Raw genomic sequence first — 22,698 nt, forward strand, 5'->3', positions numbered from 1 at the left:
CTAAATTTCAATACGCATTATACTTAGATGTAACTGAAATATGTGTCTTTGTTTCACCCTCTACACTAATTCTATGTATTCTATGTGTGTCCACAATTCATCGCAACTGATTCAGCTATATGTTATACCCTATGGCCATCAGAGCATTGTGTCTCCGCTTTTCGGTACACACTGTTGCTGTAGCTAGTTGTTTAACCACAGCCGCTAGATGGGTCTCCTAAGCAATTTCTAAGTGAGGATAGGCGTTTTTTTCACGCGCAAACGAAACGCATACGCGTGTAAAAAAAAACACGGCTATTGTAACGAATTTTGGCAATTTCTGATTATTAACCGTGTTTTTTTTAAAAGCGTAGGTATACGTTTACGTTTGCGCGTAAAAAAACGCTTATCCTCGCTTAGATAATGCTTAGGAGACCCATCTAACTAGGTACAGAACAGGGTCTACCTAAAATCGGAGACACAAACCTGTGGTGGCCATAATGTATAACATATAGCAGAATCGGTTGCGATGAGTAGTGGATACAAACAATTTGAGGTGGAACATAGAATTAGTGTTGAGGCGAAGCCACCATCCAGTGAGTATTCTAGCCCCGTAGCATGCTAAATTCTCACGGGAATGCTCTGAATAATTGTGTGAGACCTGAGCAGAGTTCGTAATATTTTTGTAGACATGGCTTGTGATAGGCTAATGTCGCTGTTGTGTTTCAAAAGACCAAGCGGCCACATCTATTTTTCAAATAGGTAACGGTTCCTGAGCACTCATCTCAGATCGCTATTTAAAATGAACGATATCGGACTATAACCACGCCCACTTTTTCGATATCGAAAATTTCGAAAAACCGAAAAAGTGCTATAATTCATTACAAAAGACAGATAAAGCGACGAAACTTGGTAGATGAGTTGAACTTATGACGCAGAATAGAAAATTAATAAAATTTTGGACAATGGGCGTGGCACCGCTCACTTTTAAAAGAAGGTAATTTAAAACTTTTGCAAGCTGTAATTTGGCAGTCGTTGAAGATATCATGATGAAATTTGGCAGGAACGTTACTCCTATTACTATATGTACGCTTAATAAAAATTAGCAAAATCGGAGAAGGACCACGCCCACTTTAAAAAAAAAATTTTTTTAAAGTAAAATTTTAACAAAAAATTTAATATCTTTACAGTATATAAGTAAATTATGTCAACATTCAACTCCAGTAATGATGTGGTGCAACAAAATACAAAAATTAAAGAAAATTTCAAAATGGGCGTGGCTTCGCCCTTTTTCATTTAATTTGTCTAGGATACTATTAACACCATAAGTCGAACAAAAATTAACCAATCCTTTTGAAATTTGGTAGGGGCATAGATTTTATGACGTTAACTGTTTTCTGTGACAACGGAATCGGTTGATGCCACGCCCAGTTTTTATACACATTCGTCCGTCTGTCCTTCCGCATGGCCGTTAACACGACAACTTGAGCAAAAATCGACATATCTTTAATGAACTTAGTTCACGTGCTTACATGAACTCACTTTATCTTGGTATGAAAAATGAACGAAATCCGACTATGACCACGCCCACTTTTTCGATATCGAAAATTACGAAAAATGAAAAAAATGCCATAATTCTGTACCAAATACGAAAAAAGGGATGAAACATGGTAATTGGATTGGTTTATTGACGCGAAATATAACTTTAGAAAAAACTTTATAAAATGGTTGTGACACCTACCATATTAAGTAGAAGAAAATGAAAAAGTTCTGCAGGGCGAAATAAAAAACCCTTAAAATCTTGGCAGGTATTACATATATAAATAAATTAGCGGTATCCAACAGATAATGTCCTGGTCCACATTTTGGTCGATATCTGAAAAACGCCTTCACATATACAGCTACCAACACTCCCTTTTAAAACTCTCATTAATGCCTTTAATTTGATACCCATATCGTACAAACTCATTCTAGAGTCACCCCTGGTCCACCTTTATGGCGATATCTCGAAAAGGCGTCCACCTATAGAACTAATCCCCACGCCCTTTTAAAATACTCATTAACACCTTTCATTTGATACCCATATCGTACAAACATATTCTAAAGTCACCCCTGGTCCACCTTTATGGCGATATCTCGAAAAGGCGAACACCTACAGAACGAAGGCCCACTCCCTTTTAAAAATACTCATTAACACCTTTCATTTGATACCCATATCGCACAAACAAAGTCTAGAGTCACCCCTGGTCCACCTTTATTGCGATACCTCGAAAAGGCGTTCACCTATAGAACTAAGGCCTTTTAAAATACTCATTAACTCCTTTCGTTTGATACCCATATTGCACAAACAAATTCTAGGGTCACCCCTGCTCCACCTTTATGGCGATATCTCGAAACGGCGTCCACCTATGGAACTAAGGATTACTCCCTTTTAAAATACTCATTAACACCTTTCTTTTGATACCCATATTGTACAAACAAGTTCTAGGGTCACCCCTGGTCCACCTTTATGGCGATATCTCGAAAATGCGACCACCTATACAACAACCACCACTCCATTTTAAAACCCTCATTAATACCTTTAATTTGATACCCATATCGTACAAACACATTCTAGAGTCACCCCTGGCCCACCTTTGTGGCGATATTTCGAAACGGTGTCCACCTATAGAACTAAGGCCCACTCCCTTTTAAAATACTCATTAACACCTTTCGTTTGATGCCCATATTGTACAAACAAATTCTAGGGTCACCCCTGGTCCACCTTTATGGCGATATCTCGAAACGGCGTCCACCTATGGAACTAAGGATTATTCCCTTTTAAAATACTCATTAACACCTTTCTTTTGATACCCATATTGTACAAACAAATTCTAGGGTCACCCCTGGTATATCTCGAAACGGCGTCCACCTATGGAACTAAGGATTACTCCCTTTTAAAATACTCATTAACACCTTTCATTTGATACCCATATCGTACAAACGCATTCTAGAGTCAACCCTGGTCCACCTTTATGGCGATATTTCGAAACGGCGACCACCTATACAACAGCCACCACTCCCTTTTAAAACCCTCATTAATACCTTTAATTTGATACCCATATCGTACAAACACATTCTAGAGTCAACCCTGGTCCACCTTTATGGCGATATTTCGAAACGGCGTCCACCTATAGAACTAAGGCCCACTCCCTTCTAAAATACTCATTAACTCCTTTCGTTTGATACCCATATCGTACAAACACATTCTAGAGTCACCCCTGGTCCACCTTTGTGGCGATATTTCGAAACGGCGTCCACCTATAGAACTAAGGCCCACTCCCTTTTAAAATACTCATTAACACCTTTCGTTTGATGCCCATATTGTACAAACAAATTCTAGGGTCACCCCTGGTCCACCTTTATGGCGATATCTCGAAACGGCGTCCACCTATGGAACTAAGGATTACTCCCTTTTAAAATACTCATTAACACCTTTCATTTGATACGCATATCGTACAAACGCATTCTAGAGTCAACCCTGATCCACCTTTATGGCTATATCCCTAAATGGCGTCCACCTATAGAACTATGGCCCACTCCCTCATAAAATACTCTTTAATGCCTTTCATTTGATACGCATGTCATACAAACACATTCCAGGGTTTCCCTCGGTTCATTTTCCTACATGGTTATTTTCCCTTATGTTGTCACCATAGCTCTCAACTGAGTATGTAATGTTCGGTTACACCCGAACTTAACCTTCCTTACTTGTTTTTTTTTTTAACGTTTTACAAGACGGTGCATCGCTTAATTTTTTATCGAAAATTATCAAAGGTGGTATCAAAAGACGCGTATACCTCCGTTTTAAGAATCCGAAAGCGGAAATCAAAAATTTTATTTCTGTCGAAAGTTATTTACAAAAACCCGTAAAATGACCCCTAGAGGGTCCGAAATATGGGGCCCGATCCATAGTTTTTTTTGCATAGAACACCTTTCTGCGTTTTCGGCTTTCGGCCGCGCTTATAAAAAATTACCCTGGGTGGGTCCAACACCGGTTTGGGGATCAAAACTAAATGCGCGCAGACCACCTTTCTGCATTAGTATGTGTGTGTGTATAACAAATCAGCCAAAAAACAACAACCACATGAAAATTTCAACCGATTTTTTGCTTATATCTTTTGATAGAAACAAAAATTTAAATTTTCGCTTTCGGATTCTAAAAACGGAGGTCGAGAAGCGTCTTTTGATACCACCTTTGATAATTTTCGATAAAAATTAGGTGGTTCACCGTCTTGTAAAACGTTACCTTCAAATAGCAGGTTCATGGTATAAATATTACAAGGTAAAACCGGTGAGAGCCGAAATGGCATTTAAAAAAATTTTTTAATTCTCACTGCTCTCACATTTTTATTTTTTTATTTTGGTTTTGTTTTCATAACAGAAATATAACAAACTGTAATATATTTGGTAATTCTATACGACAGCATGACACTTTTAATACATGTCCAAAAATATCTAGGGGTATCAAAAGTCGTGTTTTGGATCCAGGATTGCGAATCCGAAAGCGAAGGTTTTTGGCTTTGTCAAGAGATATTTGCAAAAGAATTTTTGAAAATGTTCATGTGGTTGTTGTAATGTTGATGATTTTGTTGTACCCACAAAAAAATTGTGAACATAAGTGTTTTGTGCGGATATAGTTTTGGTATCCAAACCGTTGTTGGAGCCACCCAAGGTAATTTATTATAAGCGCGGCCAAAGGCCGCCAATGTAGAAAGGTGTTCTGCGCGAAAATACTATGGATCCCACCTTCGGTTTCAGAGCACTCCAGGATAATTTTTCGGTTTTTGGTTTTTTTTTTTTTTTTGAACAATCTGAAATTTTTATTTTCCGCCTTCGGATTATTGTTGTCGAGGTCAATACGAGTCTTTTGACATCTCTCTCTAACATTAATATTATATTTTCCATGGTAGAAATAACTTTTTTTTGATGGGAAAGAAATCTCAACGGTCAACCGTGGTTTCCCGCAAAAAGAAGCATCAGGCCACGATCCTCTTCTGAGGAATTTTCTTCAACAAATTGTTGTGCCAAGGTGTACGTAAGAGATACATATGTATGTACCTACTAATAATAACAATTTGGTGTGATATATATCCGAGCAGATTAATGTCTAGCTTTCCATCCAATTTAAAGGCTACGTATCGTGTATTCATTTTTCTACGACCTGGCTCACCTAAATACATGTTTTATGCCGACCCAAAACTTTATCTGCTAAGGCAGACGAACTTTTGGTGTCAAGGTAATGCCGAGGGACCAATTTTCTTAAATATTTGTGAAAAATGTCATACCAACAATTTTTTTTATGTTTTCTTTGGTTTGGCATTTCCTCAAATTTTAAGAGAGCGATTTTAAAATTTTTTTAAAAATCAAAAAACCATTATGGCCGCCAAGAAGAGTAAATGGTTTTACCTGGTAATATTTATACCATGAGCAGGTTTATTAAAGGCAGTGTTACCACACTTTAGACAAGAACAACAAATTATCTGGTTCACAAATTGAACCAGACCTCTATCTGGCTCAAATCGTTGTTGTTGCATTTACACGCAAAATGTTTTATCTGGCTCAGGATCTTTGCGATCGGATGATGGCTTATGACACGCACAAACATTTATTGGCAGAACCAGGGCTCCCCTGAGTATGTTTGCTACAATAAATCTTTTGCAGAAAACGCATGAGCTTTGTCAAGAGCATTGTGAATGATAACAAAGTGTGGTATCTTCTGCATAGACGTCAAAATTCCAAAGTGATTGGATCACCTGTTTTGTAATTGACTATCGCTGTCTCATTCTGTATCTCTTTCTATCACCCGCTGAAGATAAGCGCCGCCATATTGAACACTCTGTCAAAACGCTAAAAAGTAGCCATATTGAACATCCTATCAGGCAGTTGACAGATAAGATATCACACTAACAGCCTGATTCTAATGTGGTAACAACTTTCTTCACCACGGCAACTTTCTTCACCACGGCAAATTTCTTCATGTGGTAACTTTTGTACCCTTTTGGTATTCTGCCCACGAAAGTAGCCGGATAATTGTTTACCCACTAAAATAGGTGGTAACATCGATGTAACCACACAATACTGAAAAATAAAGAATTGTGAGCGGAAATAAGTAAACATAATAGTAAAAATGTGTTGCCTATTCCTATACATATTTGTTTCCATGTACTTGCACAGTATATATTACAATATAGCTATGTAAAAACGTATGCATGTATGCACATATGTATATACACATCGTCCTGTTTATTCGTTAACATCGTATCTACGCGTGACACATTTTCGGTAAAGCCATGGCGGAACCATACACGGTGGCAGCATGGTGACATACCTACAAACATAAATAAAAATTCCATGTACTTCGTTTTTGTAAATTCGATGGACAAATGTCAAAATCGTACTGCGCTGGAAGTTGATGTATCAAATTAAATAAAAAAAGTTTATATTCAGCTGTCCCATGCTGCCACCTTGTATCGTTCCGCCATGGGTAAAGCGAAGAAAACAAACTTTTAAATTTCACCACAGACACTGGTGAGTTTTTCGGTGATGACAGCGTTGCCACTTTGGCCAGAATCGCGAATCAAACCACTGGTAACAATTTTCGGTAACATAATGTTCTGGGTACTAAGAATCGGGCCGTTAGTCATCATTCACAATGGTCAAGAGATGTATACTTCTTCAAGGCATGCTTAACGAACGAAACGATATCATTTCGTTACGATAATCAACGCTAATAAACGAAACGAAGTCATTTCGTTTCGTTTATTAACGTTAAGAACGTCAAATTAACGTTAATTTGACGATCTTAACGTTAATAAACGAAACGAAGTGACTTCGTTTCGTTTATTAACGTTGATTATCGTAACGAAATGATATCGTTTCGTTCGTTAAGCATGCCTGACTTCTTCACAAACTAAAGCCCCCATTACTGATACTTAGCATAGACTTGACTTGACTTGGCGTAAACTTGGCAACTTAGCCACGATTATGCTCCACTTGGCGCATAAAATCTGGCATCATGATCAGCGTTGAAATTTATTTTTAAATAAATGTCAATTTGAATGACAAAATGTCAAAATGAAATGGAAACAAACAAATGGCATCTCAAAATGTAAACGTCACTTAGAACTTACATAGAAAATCAAAATTCAACAGACTTCTAAGTCAAGTTAACTTTTGAGTAATCAGTAACATGCAATGTTCATTTAACAGAACTGTAAGTGACAGTTCGCAAGCCAAGTCAAGTCTATGCTAAGTATCAGTAATGGAGCCTTAAGGCTACGTTAATGATCGAGCGTAATCGCTATTAGCGATAAATTATATTAGTGCATATGGAGGTGTTTATGACAAAAACGATTATTTCATACTCGTTTTTGTTCGATATCGAATTACGGAAAGCCACCCCTGGATCGAGTGACTGTCAAACGCGTATTTCCACCTTAAAAGGCGGTATCCAAATCACAAGAAAACGCGCCAAAATTTTTTTAATTTTCTCCTTGTATCTAATTATTCATTTTATTTATAAATTGCTTTCGTTATTGATATTAGAGAAAAAAATGCTTTCGAGATAAGTGCTACAACTTTAAATTTAAGACTGAAAGTATTTCTTGACCATTTCCCTGAAAAATACTCAATGAATGTACCTTTCAATTGATGAATGCAGACCGCATTTTGAACGAAATTTTGTAAGGATGTGAATATTTATAGGGGAAAGTACATATTTTCAAATAAAGCGACTTTAACTTTAGCATACAAGGGGAATATAAGAAAAATTCTTGGGTTTTCTTATGCGATTGTCACACGATGAGGCACTGCTGTCAATATGGAATAACGATCTATGTTGATGGATTTCAAAGTTTCTAGATATTTTGCGATCCGGACCACGATCAATCAGTTTTCATACTAAACGCTCATGTTGAATGTTTAATATCGTCAGATTAAATAAAATAAGCGTTATATAAGGGACATTTTTTTTACTGGGGAGGAGACGCACACATTTATCGCTCTCACATTGCAAAAAAATGTAAACATGTGCGATTGCCTTCCGGTGGTTTGGTTTGGGAAACCTGTTGAATGCCGGCCAAATGAAAATTTATTTAAAATAAATATATAAGTGCACATATTGTACCAAAAATATGATTAATTATTCATAGGCCAGTATAAACGTAAATGTGGCACTTGCACTATATCTTATTATTTTTGTTTCATATCACTTAATATTATTATATTTGGTTATATTGAATTTTATCATCACCTATTTATAAGTCTAAGGCCAAGAAGATACAGCAATACTTTAAAATAAAATTCAATGAACAGTAAATATCACTTGACGTCACAAATTAAATCACTGCATAGTGTAATATATATGTATGTCAACTAAAGCTTAAAGCTGGAGTCATTGGTGCCCTATGTCGTATCGCTGTATCCGTATCCCTAACGTTAGAGTTGGGTCATTTCGTTCTGAACTTGTTCAATTGACCGGGTCTCTCAACTGAACAAGTGAACTAGATCTTCGATTTCTGTTCTTTTTGTTCTTTTAGTTCATTTGTTCTTTTAGTTCGTTTTATCTAATGTTATTCTTTCTCTCTTCTCGTTCGCGAACATTGTAAATTCATACATACATACGCAGAAATTCACAGTGAGCACGAACATAGATTAGATTGATACGAATCTTTTGCTTACGCTCTCATATTTTCGCTCTCACGAGGGATTTATCTTCTAGTTGTTGCTGGCAACAATCACAGATAAATCCCTCGCGGCAGCTGAAGCGGGTGCCAGAACAAAAAATGTGCCAGCCAAAACGAAAAACGTGCCAAAAATTTTGGTAAACTTTAGTTTGACCTACAACTGTAGAATAGCGTTCAAAAATTATAGGAAAAAGGATAATAATACTTGTTTTAGTGTAAGTATTATTAGTTCGAAGGCGTAGGGTAAATATTATTTCTCATTCAATAGTTATCACTAAAAATAGGTTTTGTAAATATGAACTCCCGATGCAACCAGCCCATTTTGATCACAGAACCTGGAACGCCAGACATGCAGGATAAGCCCTATCCATTAAATAATGTTAACTATTATATCATAGGTCCGATTTACTGAAATTTCAAAAGAATATATGGTTTTCATTGCGAGTTAAATGCGTTACAATATTTGACTAATTAATTTAATCGAAATGTAAATTTTACTTAGATTTGTTTGTATTTAACTCTAACTAGTCGTATTATTGTAAAATAACTTTAAGGAAATAAATATTTTACGACTATCATTTTATTAAGTGATTGAAACTATAATCGCCGAAATGTATGTCAAAAATCCCCATTTCCAGATCTATACATTTTTGTTTGGAGTGGCATCATTGATAAATGTTATAAAAAATGTGCATTTTGACAGCGCTCTCTCGAAACAAAGAGTTGCAAATCCATTCATCTATGGCACGAATGTCGATGATGACACTTACACTAAAGATATTGTGTGACACTGCTACAAAAATATATGTATGGACTATTTATGAAAAACATGTTTTATAAGAAACTAATCATTACATTTATTAAACTTGAATATATACATATATTACCTTATTTATTCATTACTCATTTAAATATACCTACACAAAGCATTGCTGCATACACACCCCCATCTATACTTGTTGGCTTTTTTCGCGGGTGCTAGCAGCATTGATCAAATTTGCTTGAAAAAAAAAGAACAGATGAACAAAAAGAACAACTTGTTCGTTCATCAGAAAAAGAACGAAAGATTCGAATCTCTGAAATGAACGAAAAAGCACAACTCTACCTAACGTAATCAGCTGTTTATCGTTACGACGGTAAACCAAAACCCAATTGGTTGGCTACGATACGGTTACGACCTTAGCGGCACCAATAATCGATTGCATTGATTCTCATAAGGTTGGTCGAATCAGCTGTAAAAAGGTTACCGATACGGTTACCGATAAAGCACCAATGTCTCCAGCTTAAGCGATAAACGTCAAAACTACAAACAGCTTCACTCACCTGATGCAAATCTCAGGTCTAGAGTTTCATTTTTCGTACGTAAGAGTACTTCAAGTTGCATTTAATAGTTTATAAACTTTGTAGTATTTACAGATGAAATAGTTGCATATATTTCCGCGGAAATAAGAATACTAGAAAATTTGTAGCCTGCAACAATGCGGAAACATACGGAAAGCAAAATTTATTTAAATTAAAGTCAAATTATAAAGCGCCACACGTGTAACATGTAATATTTTCATTTCAAAGGCTGTTTACACAAATGCATAAGGGCAAAATTATATAAACGCTTTGGTCGCTTCAAAGCAATGATAACGTACGGCGTTTCATTGTTTTTCGTACGGCGTTGTCAAAGCGTAGGCACGCAACCAAAGCATTTATGTATATTTTTCGATACTTCGCCCGACAGATGAATTAATGAATACAACACAGCCAAAGCGTCTATGGAAATCCGCCTTAATTTTTGTAGCTGTGAAAGTCTCCTGCAAATAAAATGGTGCTGTAAGTGCAAACAAATAAAACTCCTCTATGACACAACTTTATCTCCAGCTCACCGGGAAGTTACTATAAAATCGATTGCAAGATTCTCCTCGTTTTGCAAGGATTTGTAGTTATCTCACTTAGCGCGCTACCTAGCGGAATTTTGTTTTCTGCAGATTGTATTGTCACCAAGCCTCGAACTGTGTGCCAAGTTTCAAGTCTCTGGGTCACCTGGAAGTTAGTTAAAAATGGATTAAAAGATTCCTAAATCAAAAAAATAATTTTCTTAATATATCGATCCATCTTATATCTTAATATCTTGATGAAATATTGCATTGACACCGGGTTCTGACTCACGCCCAAGTTCCAAGTCTCTAGCTCACCGGGAAGTTACCTAAAAATCGATCGCAAATTTCCCTGCGTTTCTTCAGGGATTTTCGTATATCTCGATTCGTCTGCCACCTGGCGGCATTCTGTTTTCCACGAATTGTAGTGCCATCGACTCGCAAACTATGTGCTAAGTTTCAAGTCTCTGGATCACCGAGAAGTTAGTTAAAATTCGGTCGTAAAATTTTCATTTTAAAATAAATTTTCTTTATATCTCGACCCGTGCGCCACCTATCGGTTTTTTTTCACTTGCATTGTAATTTCTCCCAGATCTGAACTATGCTCTAAGTATCAAGTGTCTAGCTCAACGGGAGGTTACCGAAAATTACTTTTCCGTGGGTCAAAAATTCGTATGGAAATGAGGGGACAAACATGAATGCGACTTAATATAAAGGTATAATATAAAAACCCACGAAATACAAGAAAAATACAAAGTAGTTCATTAAAAACAAACAAGCCAGTTTGTATTTCGATAGGGTTTTTTGACATTAGGTCATTTTTTCTGACAAATGAAAATTTTGTTTTTAGTTTCAAAATTTTGTGCATAAAAACACAACTAAATTCAAAGTATAAATTGTGTGTGCAAATGAGTTTTCAATAAGTGTACATTTTTCAGTTTTTCATAGTTAAGGAATTGACCTCCAGATTCTTGTGTTACACAAATATAGTAAACTTGGGTACAGAAATTGAAATTAATACTATTTTCACACAGACGGCTTATTGAATAATAAAGGCTGTTTTCTACATTAAGACGCTTATTGAGCTCAACCCTTCCCTACAAAATTCGAATCTATAATTATTTCATTAGTAACTAATCGAATGCCTAATGAAGTCAAAAGCACAATGCAACTCTGCTGGCCGCGTTCCGCTCCTTAGCTTTTGGTGTGTTCAGTGCTTAAAAATGTCATTTGTCAAAGTAAATGTCATTGTCTGCATGGCGGAACGATACAAGGTGGCCGCATCGAACAGCTGATTATAACCTTTTTTATTTGATTTGATACATCAACTACCGGCGCAGTACGATTTTGACATTTGTCACCATGCTGCCACCTTGTATCGTTCCGCCATGATTGTCTGTCATACAGCATTGTCATTTTATTCGATTGACATTTCATCCTTCATACTAATCGAGCAGTTACTTCTGTGTGAAAGCAAAAAATTTACGATTTCATTAGAAAGTGAAATGAGATCATTAAGTTTCTGTGTGAAAACAGTATAAAAAGTTTTTCACGTTTTCTCTGCTTTTTACACTTAAAGGAGTAACCCTCCGTAATAAATTAAACTTTTAATGAAAATGAATTACCTGAACTGAACACTTTTCGCCATGATCTAAAATTAAAATGCTGTGGAACAGGAGCAACACTTTTGTGACTACATAAACCCTGTTTCAATCTTTTGCGTCTCTGCACCGAGCCCTAATTGACCGTTTTCATCCGAAACAACAACTGCAACCCAGATTTTGCCGTTATGCTCACTTAAGCGAGTACCTGTCAGAAAGAAGTCAACATACTTGTACTTGTACACTATGGTCAAAACTACAAACAGCCTCGCTCACCTGATGCAAACCTCAGGACCTTAAGCTGGAGACATTGGTGCTTTATCGGTAACCGTATCGGTAACCTTTTAACAGCTGATTCGACCAACCTTATGAGAATCAATACAATCGATTATTGGTACCGCTAAGGTCATAACCGTATCGTAGCCAACCAATTGGGTTTTGGTTTACCGTCGTAACGATAAACAGCTGATTACGTTAGGGATACGGATACAGCGATACGACATACGGCACCAATGACTCCAGCTTTATTCACAATGAAACGCTGTAGACGTCGTTTAAACTGAAATAAGTAGGTTCTAATTGGGCTGTAGAGACTGTAATTTCAGATTTCCTGCGTGTTGCTTACAATATACTTTGCATCCTAAATTGGGGTAATGTAGCTGATTGAGTGAAGGCATGGTATGGTTGGCCTATCTCATCAGCTGCTTTTATTTTTTTATGCACTGGCGCAGGGATTGTCAAAATAAGATTGGCAAATGCAAAATGTAACCAGCACATTGACATTTATTTACTGCCGTGGTGATAAATTTTTTTAAACGGTTTTATTTAGCTTGACTTTATGTAGTGAACAGAATTTTGTAATTGAAATTAAGTAACCTCCCAGCTTATTGGGAGCTTGAAACTTGGAATATAGTTCAGTACCCGATGATAATGCAATAATAAGAAAAAAAACTCCGATTGGTGGCGAATGGATCGAAATATTTCAATAAATCGTATTTGTGGTCCGATTTGGCTCTTATTTGTAATACATACATGACTAGCAAGCGACCTATAACAAAAAATCGCCGCTAGGTGGCGCAAGGATCGAGATATTAAAAAAAATCGTATTTGTGGTCCGATTTGTCTCATATTTGGAACACATATTACATACGGGAATAGAAATCGCTTTGTCAAAAAACTTCCGCTAGGTGGCGGAAGTATCGATATATTCAAAAAATCGTATTTGTGGTCCGATTTGGTTCATATTTGGAACAAATATTATATACAGTTCGGTAGGAGTGACGTCAAAATACTTTGGAGTTCGAGGTGGGACAAGCATACGTGGCGCTGAGTCGAGTAAAGCCTTTGGAAGGATTATGTATTGAGGACTGAGATTATAACAAATTGTCAGGAAAGAGTCCTTGTAATAATGAGTCACTAAATGAACTAAATATAATGAGAAACAATAGGTAATTAAATAAAGACTAGAAACTTAAAACTAAAATAATAAAAAAAATTTTTTAAACTAAACGGTTTTATTGAAAACAATACTTACATGAAGTAATAATAATACTAAAAGCTAGAAAATAATTAGGTAGGTCCTAAGTACTAGTCATCACACTTCTCATCAGTCTGGGGCGTTGATCAGACAAATAAAAGCATTGATATCAAGGTATTGGGTTTACAATGCCGAGTAGGTTGAGAAAAAAATACCCTAATGCTGTAAGGGCAAGGGTGTGATTTCTCAAGGTATTTATTTGCAGGGTGCGTCAGCTCACCACTTCTTATAACATACCAACGTTAAAAGGGCAAAATTTGTGTAAAGGCGTAGATTGCCTCAAAGTAGCCCCTGCTACAACGGGGAAAAAAATTCTCATGTTTAGTGACTGCTCTGCATACTTACAAATGTTCTTCCTAAGCAATTTGTTTCTCTAATTTTAAGTTTGAATAACACAATAAATTTATCACCATTCAATTTAATAAAAATTGCATTTTGTATGGTAATTCCATACGACAGCATGACACTCTTATCTTATCAAAAGTTACAAAAGACGCGTTTTGGATCCAATCCGAAATTTTGGGTCTGTCAAGAGATATTTGAAAAAAAAAAATTTTTAATTTTCATGTCGTAATTTTGAGGATTTTGTGAACCCAAAAAAATTTTTGAACATAAACGTTTTGGGCGGATATAGTTTTGGTCTCCAAACCACATACCCAGGGTAATTTTTTATAAGCGCAACCTAAGGCCGCCAATGTAGAAAATACTATGGATCCCACCCCCGGTCTCGGAGCACTTCGTAGTTATTTTTCGGTTGTTCGTTTATATCTTTTCAACGAACTCCAATATTTCAAGTTGGATTTTGGAAAACGTTAATTGGATTTTAGAATTATCAATTGGATTTTAGAAATGGTCTAATGGGTTTTAAAATAGTCAATTGGAAATTAGAAAGCGTCAAATGGATTTTAGAAAGCGTAAATTGGATTTTAGAAAACTGGAAATTCTTCCGTTTGACTTTAGAAAGCGTCAATTGGATTTTAGAAAAAGTTAACTGGATTTTTGAAAGCGTCTATTGTATTTTAGAATAGTCAATTGGAATTTAGAAAGCGTCAATTGGACTTTAGAAATTGTCAATTGGAAATTAGAAAGTGTCAATTGGATTTTAGAAAACTGGAAATTCTTCACTTTGACTTTAGAAAGCGTCAGTTGGATTTAGAAAACGCCAATGGATTTTGGAAAGCGTCATTTGGATTTTAGAAAACGTAAACTGGATTATAGTCAATTGGAATTTAGAAAGCGTCAATTGGATTTTAAAAAACATAAATTGGATTTCAGAAAGTGTAAATTGGATTTTAGAAAGCGTCAATTGTACTTCGGAAATAGTAAATTTTTATTAATTCACACGCTACGTATACATACAATAGCAACAAAATGATAATGAACAAGGAATAGTAGTATAAATATATATGTATATGTACATACATTTAAAATGTGAATATGAATAGGTTAAATAAGCATAAGAACGTGTTATAACAGGCGGTTAATACGATTATTTTAAGTAAGTAAGAGTTATAAGAAAAAGCATACAAGTAGCTCATGTAACAAAGAAAAATAAAGGCTCATTCACCAACCGGCATGTCTTCTCTTGTCGCGTAGAAAATGGAGCTGTGCTGCACTGCCCTGGCGCAATCTCCTCCAGTTATCGTGGCTTTAGCGGCGTCTATAAGCGTTTCCACGTATTGTAACCTTTGCTCGCATACCCCGGAGCCTACTGTAATGGGAACCTTCATTTGGCTTTTCACGTAGCTCTTCACTTTTGCCTAAATAATTTCTATTGGGGTTAGCATAGGGCTATATGGTCCAAGGCATAGAAGTTTGGACCTTCCATCCGTATGCTTGCATGACATGGCGCGTTGTCGCATACAACGACCAAGTCGCTAAGGCTGTTTCCCTATTGCTCCCACAAGTCCAACATATTGTGTGCCCATAAAGCGCAGGCAGATGAATTAAATGATAAATAAAGCTGTGCAAATTGTAAATATTATATAGTTACCCCTTTATATCTCTGCGACACATAGGTCACGCTCCTCGGTCCTCTACAATGGTTTGTACACAGGTTGTGTGAAAAAAATGCTCACACGGCGAAACTGTACTGACCTCTTTGCCGCGACGCATAGAGCTTAAACAAATGCCACAGTCATCTTTAATTTGCATTTTCTCAGTTTTTTTTTTAATTTGATAACAAAATGTATGAATTTAGCACAGACCGATACAATCTTCGCTTGAAAATAATTATTTTACATATAAAAAAAATGTTGCACTGACAAATACCGCTCATTGCCAAGTGATTCAAAAAAATGAAGTGAAAATTTTCTAAAATCCAATTTACGCTTTCTGAAATCCAACTTACGTTTTCTAAAATCCAATTGACGCTTTCTCATTTGCAATGGACTATTCTAAAATACAATTGATGTTTTCTAAAATCCAGTTTACGTTTTCCAAAATTCAATTGACGCTTCCCAAAATCCAATTGACGTTTTCTAAAATCCAATTGACGCTTTCTAAAGTCCAACTGAACAATTTTCAGTTTTCTAAAATCCAATTTACGATTTCAAAGATCCAATTGACGCTTTCTAATTTCCAATTGACTATTCTAAAATCCAATTGACGCCTTCTAATTTCCAACTGCCTATTCTAGAATACAACTGACGCTATCTAAAATCCAGTTTACATTTTCTAAAATCCAATTGACGCTTTCTAAAGTCCAACGGAAGAATTCCCAGTTTTCTAAAATCCAATTTACGTTTTCTAAAAGCCATTTGATGCTTTAAAAAGCTAATAAACGTTTTCTAAAATCCAATTGACGCTTTCTAATTTCCAGTTGACTATTCCAAAATCCAACTGACGCTTTCTAAAATCCAATTACCAGTCTAAAATCCGATTGACGCTTTATAAAATCCACTTCACCCTTTCTAACATCCAACTTGAAATGGTGTAGAATTTTTATTTTCCGCCTTCGGATTATACACCTCTCTCTCATGCTGTCGTATAGAATTACCTTTTGTATACTTCTCTTCTCGTTATAAATCGTGGTGTCTGTTTATAAAGGTCTCTTTCGGACATCAAAATGTTTTGAGCGAATGCACGGACATTTGGGAAGGCTTTCAACCCTAAATTTGCATGCTTCGAGCCATTCTTCATTTCTAGCCTCGTATTTCAAGTAATTCTTTACTTTAGCTCTTAACTGCTAAAACTCGTTCAAGCGAAAGTTGGAAATTTTACTTCTTTCCAGAGATATTTGCAAACAAAATCGTGGATTTTCATGTGGTTGTTGTAATTTTGATGATTTTGGGGTACCCACAAGAAAAAATTTGGATAAAAGTGCTTTGCACGGATATAGTTTTGGTCTCCAACCCGGTGTTGAATCCACCAAGGGTAATTTTTTATAAGCGCGGCCGAAGGCCGCCAACGCAGAAAGCAGTTCTGCGCAAAAATACTATGGATCCCAACCCCGGTTACGGAGCGTTCCGGAGCTATGATTCGGTTTTTGGGAAATATATTATATACAGAAATAAAATTCTTAATTTCCGCTTTCGGATTCGTGGTCCCGGGATCAAGGCGCGTCTTTTGACACCTCTCCCGATATTTTTGGACGAGTTTTAGCAGTTGTGAACTCCGGGCAATAGCTTTGGACGGAATACAATTTTTTATTTCCTTTTTTTGGATTCGTCGTCCTAGGTCCAAATCGCGTCTCTTACGCAAGGTGCAAACGAGGCTTCGCGTCATAGACGCGTACACGATATTTCATATAGCTACAATTTCTCTACGCCTCAAGATCTGCACACGAAGCTACTTTCGAGCGTCGCTACAAAAAGCAAACAATTATTGAAGAAAAAAAATAAAAAATTAAATTTCTCCAGCTATATCCGTCCCCGAAACCCAAAGGAAAGTAGGTATTAAACGTTTTTTTCATCCCCGTGCCTTTGTAAATTATGAAAGGCAATTTTAAACCACCGCGGACTAGAGAAAAGGGTGATTTCTAGTTTCCAACACTTTTTAGCCTTTTAAACGCTTCAACAATGTCTAACCAAGCTGTTGTGGTGTTTAATACGCTTTTTCGCTTTGGTAATATAACTTTCACGCACTTTTATTAACTAAAGTAATACTGTTTTCACACAGAAACTTAATGATCTCATTCCACCTGCTAATGAAATCGTAAATTTTTTGCTTTCACACAGAAGTAACTGCTCGATTAGTATGAAGGATGAGACATACAATCATGGCGGAACGATACAAGGTGTGAGCATCGTGACATACCTACAAATAAAAAAAATTCCATGTACTTGTAAATTCGATGAACAAATGTCAAAATCGTACTGCGCTGGTAGTTGATGTATCAAATCAAATAAAAAAGGTTATAATCAGCTGTTCGATGCGGCCACCTTGTATCGTTCCGCCATGCAGACAATGACATTTACTTTGACAAATGACATTTTTAAGCACTGAACACACCAAAAGCTAAGGAGCGGAACGCTGCCAACAGAGTTGCATTGTGCTTTTGACTTCATTAGGCATTCGATTAGCTACTAATGAAATAATAATAGATTCGAATTTTGTAGGGTAGATTGAGCTCAATAAGCGTCTTAATGTAGAAAATTGCGTCTGTGTGAAAATAGTATAACATTTTTTAACTAATTACACAAATTTGCATACAAAAAAATGTAAACATCTTGTTCTTCCTTTTTTTCAAGCGTACGTACGCTCAGCGACCAACATTGCTGTACGCTTAGCTACACGAAAATTTCATGCTTTGTCGCTTTCATTCTGCTGACGCCTCGTATGCAGCTCTCCATTCAAATACATGTGTTCGGCATCAAAGCGTACAAATTTCGCCTGCAGCGTCTACAACGCGTAGCCTCGTGTGCGCCTTGTCTGACGCGTTTTTAGGCGAGTCTTAGAAGTTATGAGCTAAAGTAAAGAACTATCCTACCATTGTGAATGATGACTAAGTGTGATATCTTCTGCATAAACGTCAAAATTCCAAAGTGATTGGATCACCTGATTCGTATTTGACTATCGCTGTCTCATTCTGTATCTCTTTCTATCACCCGCTGAAGATAGGCGCCGCCATATTGAACAGCCTGTCAAAACGCTTAAAAGTAGCCATATTGAACAGCCTGTCAGGCAGTTGACAGGTAAGATAACACACTTTGTCATCATTCAAAATGTATCCTACATCAATTTTTCGTGGCGCCGCAACTGTGTTTTACTGTTAAATATTGATATGGCCACACCGTGGTGCCAGGCAAAAACATCAGCTGTCAGCGGAATTGTCAAAGTTTCTTATTGGTGATGTGTACTAGTTCAAATAGTTGAAGAAATTTTAAAATTATTCATATATAATTTCATAATAAGACAAAATGAACTATAACCCCAATGTTGGGATAAGGAACCGTAAGTTGGAATACTGTAAGGATGAAAAATGCGCAAGTACATTGAGTGCAGCCACTTTGACACAGCAAGCGAATATAGCAATCGGGGGAAACTTGTTCCGTGACCAAGGGGTTGACATCTTTTTTATTGTTTTGTTTAAATATACTAACTTAAAGTAGAGTTGCAAACATAACATAGTTTGTGAGTTTCTTTATTTTATGTAGCATTTACTGTTGCGTGTTTTCGTCTTGCATTTTAAATTGCGATACTTATCTAACTCCATTAAATTTACTCAACCAAACTATTAAATAAATTGTTTTATGCGAAAAGCACAAGGTCCATCCCGCAAGCCAAAACGCGTCAGTGATGTGAACGCAATGGGACCCGCAGCACCGATGAGCTATATGCAGCAGCCATCAGCCACTGCGCCAACAATGCAAATACCAAGTTCCACACCTAGTGTAGCTTACGGCATTGGAACTCCTGTACCCACCACTGCTATAGGTGGCTTCAACACAGAACCCGTACAAATGACAAATCAAACTTATGGCTATGCAGCAGCAGCACATACATCCTCGCAATCATCATCATTTGTTTCTGCTGATTCAGGTCAGCAAGCTCAATTTGGCGCAAATGTAGGAATGGGTGCACCTGTAGGCATGAATGTACCGCCAAATGTGCAAGCACAGTTTCAAAGTGGTATACCACAATTAGCAATGTTTCAACAGCCAATTGTACAGGATATGGCCATGCAATATGGGCAACGTTTGGCTGATCAAGGCAAGCAAATTGTCGAGAATCAATTTGAAAAATGGGTTCCAGTAGCCAAATTGAAATATTATTTCGCAGTGGACAACAGATATGTAATCAATAAATTACGCTTACTTTTTTTTCCATTTATGCACAGGGTATATATAGAAAAATAATCTAATACCACAAAATACTAAATTTATATGATTTTTCTTAGGACTGGTCATTAAAGTATGATCAAGAGAATCCTGTGCAGCCACGCTATGATATTAATGCTCCAGATTTGTACATCCCAACAATGGCGTATATAACGTATGTGGTTGTCGCAGGTCTCATGTTGGGCATGCAAAAGCGTTTTACACCCGAACAATTAGGCATACAGGCATCAAGCGCGTTGGCTTACAGCATTTTTGAATTGATTGTCTATTCGATAACTCTTTATGTTGTGAATATAAAAACAAGTTTGAAAACTTTGGATTTGGTGGCATTTGCTGGTTATAAATTTGTTATAATAGTAGCAGCATTAGTTGTAAGCGCATTTTTTCATGGTGTTGGCTATTATGGGGCCCTACTCTACAGCAGCCTGACGTTGGGCTTCTTTTTGGTAAGTTACATGAAGTATGTAAAATTCAAAGAATTTATATAAATATGTATATAGTAGTTATATCCAGCTGTTGGTTGAAACTCGGTCTCTTCAATACTCTAAAGCAATTTTTATATTTCACCCTTATTTACTTTCATGTTTTTTCACAGCTTCGCACATTAAAGACTAAAGTGCTGCATGATGCGGCACCAGCAACCAATAGTGGTGCAATCAATTATGATCCCTATGGTAATCCGCAACAACTTGATTATACCGGTGGCCGAAAACGAAAACTATATTTTCTCTTTCTCATCGTATGTGGCCAAGCATTCTTATCATTTCTATTATCAAAGCATTTGTATTTTCCGGATCCTGTTACTTTAGATATTCGAAATACACAATTTTAATAATTTACTGTGGTTATTTTATTGTTATACAAAATCCCCACACCAAACCAGTGTGCCTGCACATGTTTCGAGAAAAGTTTTATTTCTTATCTATAATTTAGGAAACTCAAAATAATTCATATTTTATTTAATTTGTAATATTGTACTAATATGTAAAACGAGAAACAAAAACAGTTGTAACTATGTAAACTAAATTATGTACATCTAAAACGTATATATGTGTATGTAACGTGTATAATTTTAATTAAAAGTTAAAAACGAGTAGCAAGAACAAAAGCTGAATTTTTATACAATAAAACAAGAAAAAATATTAGAGCAAGAGCCCGTAACCGCCATACCTTTGTCTTTTTATAAAAAGGTGGAATTTCTTCAGCGCATGATTAGTGGCTATAGAAATTATCGTGCACATAATTAGAGAAAGAAGGGACCGTACTTTCGTCATTTTATAAGAGCTAATTTTTATATTGTCTTCGAAACGATATTAAAAGTCATAGTGACTTTGTCCCGCCATACACATTTGTGTCCGTCAATGATGCCAACGGCTTCTAGTATAAGGTCTATTGTTTTGCACCACATCAGCTAAAGCTTCACAGTATACCACCATTCCTACTTCAGATGGAAGTACGAGCGCACGAAATATTAGCTTTTACAAAAAGACGAAGGTCTGTCAGTCACGGGCTCTTAGGCTATGAGTAGTTGAGCACTGAATCGAAATGAGTAATCTCCAAGCAGTGATTACTAATTTCTCATGCAAATATACATACATACATTTATTCTAAATTCAATTCCATACATTTAAGCATATTTTTGTTAGCGAATTGCATGAATAAAAAATTACTGAATATTTTAACAAATAACGGCAGTTATTGATTATGAGATGAAATCTTAATATATATCTGCATTCAGCAGTGAAAGAAAATAGTAACGAGTTTTTGAGTTAAGTTCGAGGGACTTCATGATTTTGTTACAGCTCTGAACTTCTGGTACAACTGCGGCTGCGTGCTCGCCGAAATGTAGATTCAGATCAAACGTCAATCCCAGTATTTTGGGTGTTGGGCTTTGGTAGCGTAATGCCATCGACGTGGATGTCCACTATTGTTGGCATTTGCCACGTCCACATGGCCTCCTTAAGCACTGCGGCGCTGGTGGATATATTAGACGCGCTGTGTTTATGTTTGAGTGTTAGTCTATTGCTTGTCTTGGATTTGCTAATGCTACACGTCTTGCCGGCAGAAAGTGCTCGCGTATTTTCCGCATCCGATATGAAGGCAATGAATATTTTTTCATTGTGCTTAATCGGGTTCAAAAGGACTTTACGGTTGGCCATAGCTTACCAACACCGGCAGAGAAGTTATAGTTCTCTCATTTCGCTCCGTTGTGATTGTTCAGGATGGCGGTCGTCCGGTCTTGCTGTCTCACAAGGTCACACTGTCTTGTTAAACTTGCGGGCTCCGTTAGTATTCCGGAATTCGTCCATCTTGAAAAAAGCAAGCCGACGTGGATTCAATGACCTTTCAAAAAGCGCATTACCTTTGACGCACATCAGTCGTGATTGGTAGGGCATCAGTTGGGTTCTCCAGCTACAAATGTTTTAAAAAATGACAGGGTCCGCGAATGCTGGGATACGTACCACCTGGGATTCGAGGGGTTGTGTAGCGCAACCCTCTCAACGGGTTGCCAGCTCAATATATAGCTTCTCTAACCCAACTGTCAACCTCACCTTCCCGTGGCAAATCCTGTTTCATTAACAGACGAGGCTCTGGCGAGCCCAAGCTCCTCATGAAACTAGTGGGTGGGGAGGGAGGGATGGCCTTGTAGGTTTAATGTGGCCATATAAATCGTTTCCAAGATGGTCGGGCTAGTACCTTGGTGCTTCG

At 36.8% G+C, this 22,698-nt stretch overlaps 2 protein-coding genes across 3 annotated transcripts in view; one reads left to right on the forward strand and one right to left on the reverse strand.

Annotated features, from left to right (window-relative positions):
* Nucleotides 1-8,411, reverse strand: part of LOC137238126 (bifunctional purine biosynthesis protein ATIC) — a 29,894-nt gene extending 21,483 nt beyond the window's left edge. Inside the window, exon 1 of the mRNA XM_067762764.1 lies at nucleotides 8,273-8,411. The gene's annotated coding sequence lies outside the window, so the exon portion shown is untranslated. The remainder of the gene's footprint in view (nucleotides 1-8,272) is intronic.
* Nucleotides 8,412-18,963: 10,552 nt separating this feature from the next.
* LOC137244835 (protein YIF1B-B-like) lies at nucleotides 18,964-21,678 on the forward strand. Of its 2 annotated transcripts, none has more exons than XM_067774444.1 (4): nucleotides 18,964-19,102; nucleotides 19,412-19,989; nucleotides 20,049-20,435; nucleotides 20,585-21,678. In XM_067774444.1, exons 1-4 carry the CDS (start codon nucleotides 19,069-19,071, stop codon nucleotides 20,819-20,821), a joined length of 1,236 nt encoding a protein of 411 aa, XP_067630545.1. In that variant the 5' UTR covers nucleotides 18,964-19,068; the 3' UTR covers nucleotides 20,822-21,678. The 2 variants fall into 2 exon arrangements, with proteins under 2 accessions (XP_067630545.1, XP_067630536.1); XM_067774435.1 differs by having other exon boundaries at nucleotides 18,987-19,117.
* The last annotated feature ends 1,020 nt before the right edge of the window (nucleotides 21,679-22,698 follow it).

Source organism: Eurosta solidaginis, chromosome 1, assembly GCF_040869045.1.
Source record: "Eurosta solidaginis isolate ZX-2024a chromosome 1, ASM4086904v1, whole genome shotgun sequence".
NCBI classification, from domain to species: Eukaryota; Metazoa; Arthropoda; class Insecta; order Diptera; family Tephritidae; genus Eurosta; species Eurosta solidaginis.

What these genes read in the sequence shown, in the direction of transcription:
- LOC137244835 (XM_067774435.1), top strand. Translation starts at nt 19,069, where the DNA reads ATGAACTATAACCCCAATGTTGGGATAAGGAACCGTAAGTTGGAATAC. An exon ending in GAACCGTAAGTTGGAATACT is followed by an intron (nt 19,118 to 19,411) that starts GTAAGGATGAAA and finishes TTATGCGAAAAG; the next exon opens with CACAAGGTCCATCCCGCAAG. An exon ending in TGACGTTGGGCTTCTTTTTG is followed by an intron (nt 20,436 to 20,584) that starts GTAAGTTACATG and finishes GTTTTTTCACAG; the next exon opens with CTTCGCACATTAAAGACTAA.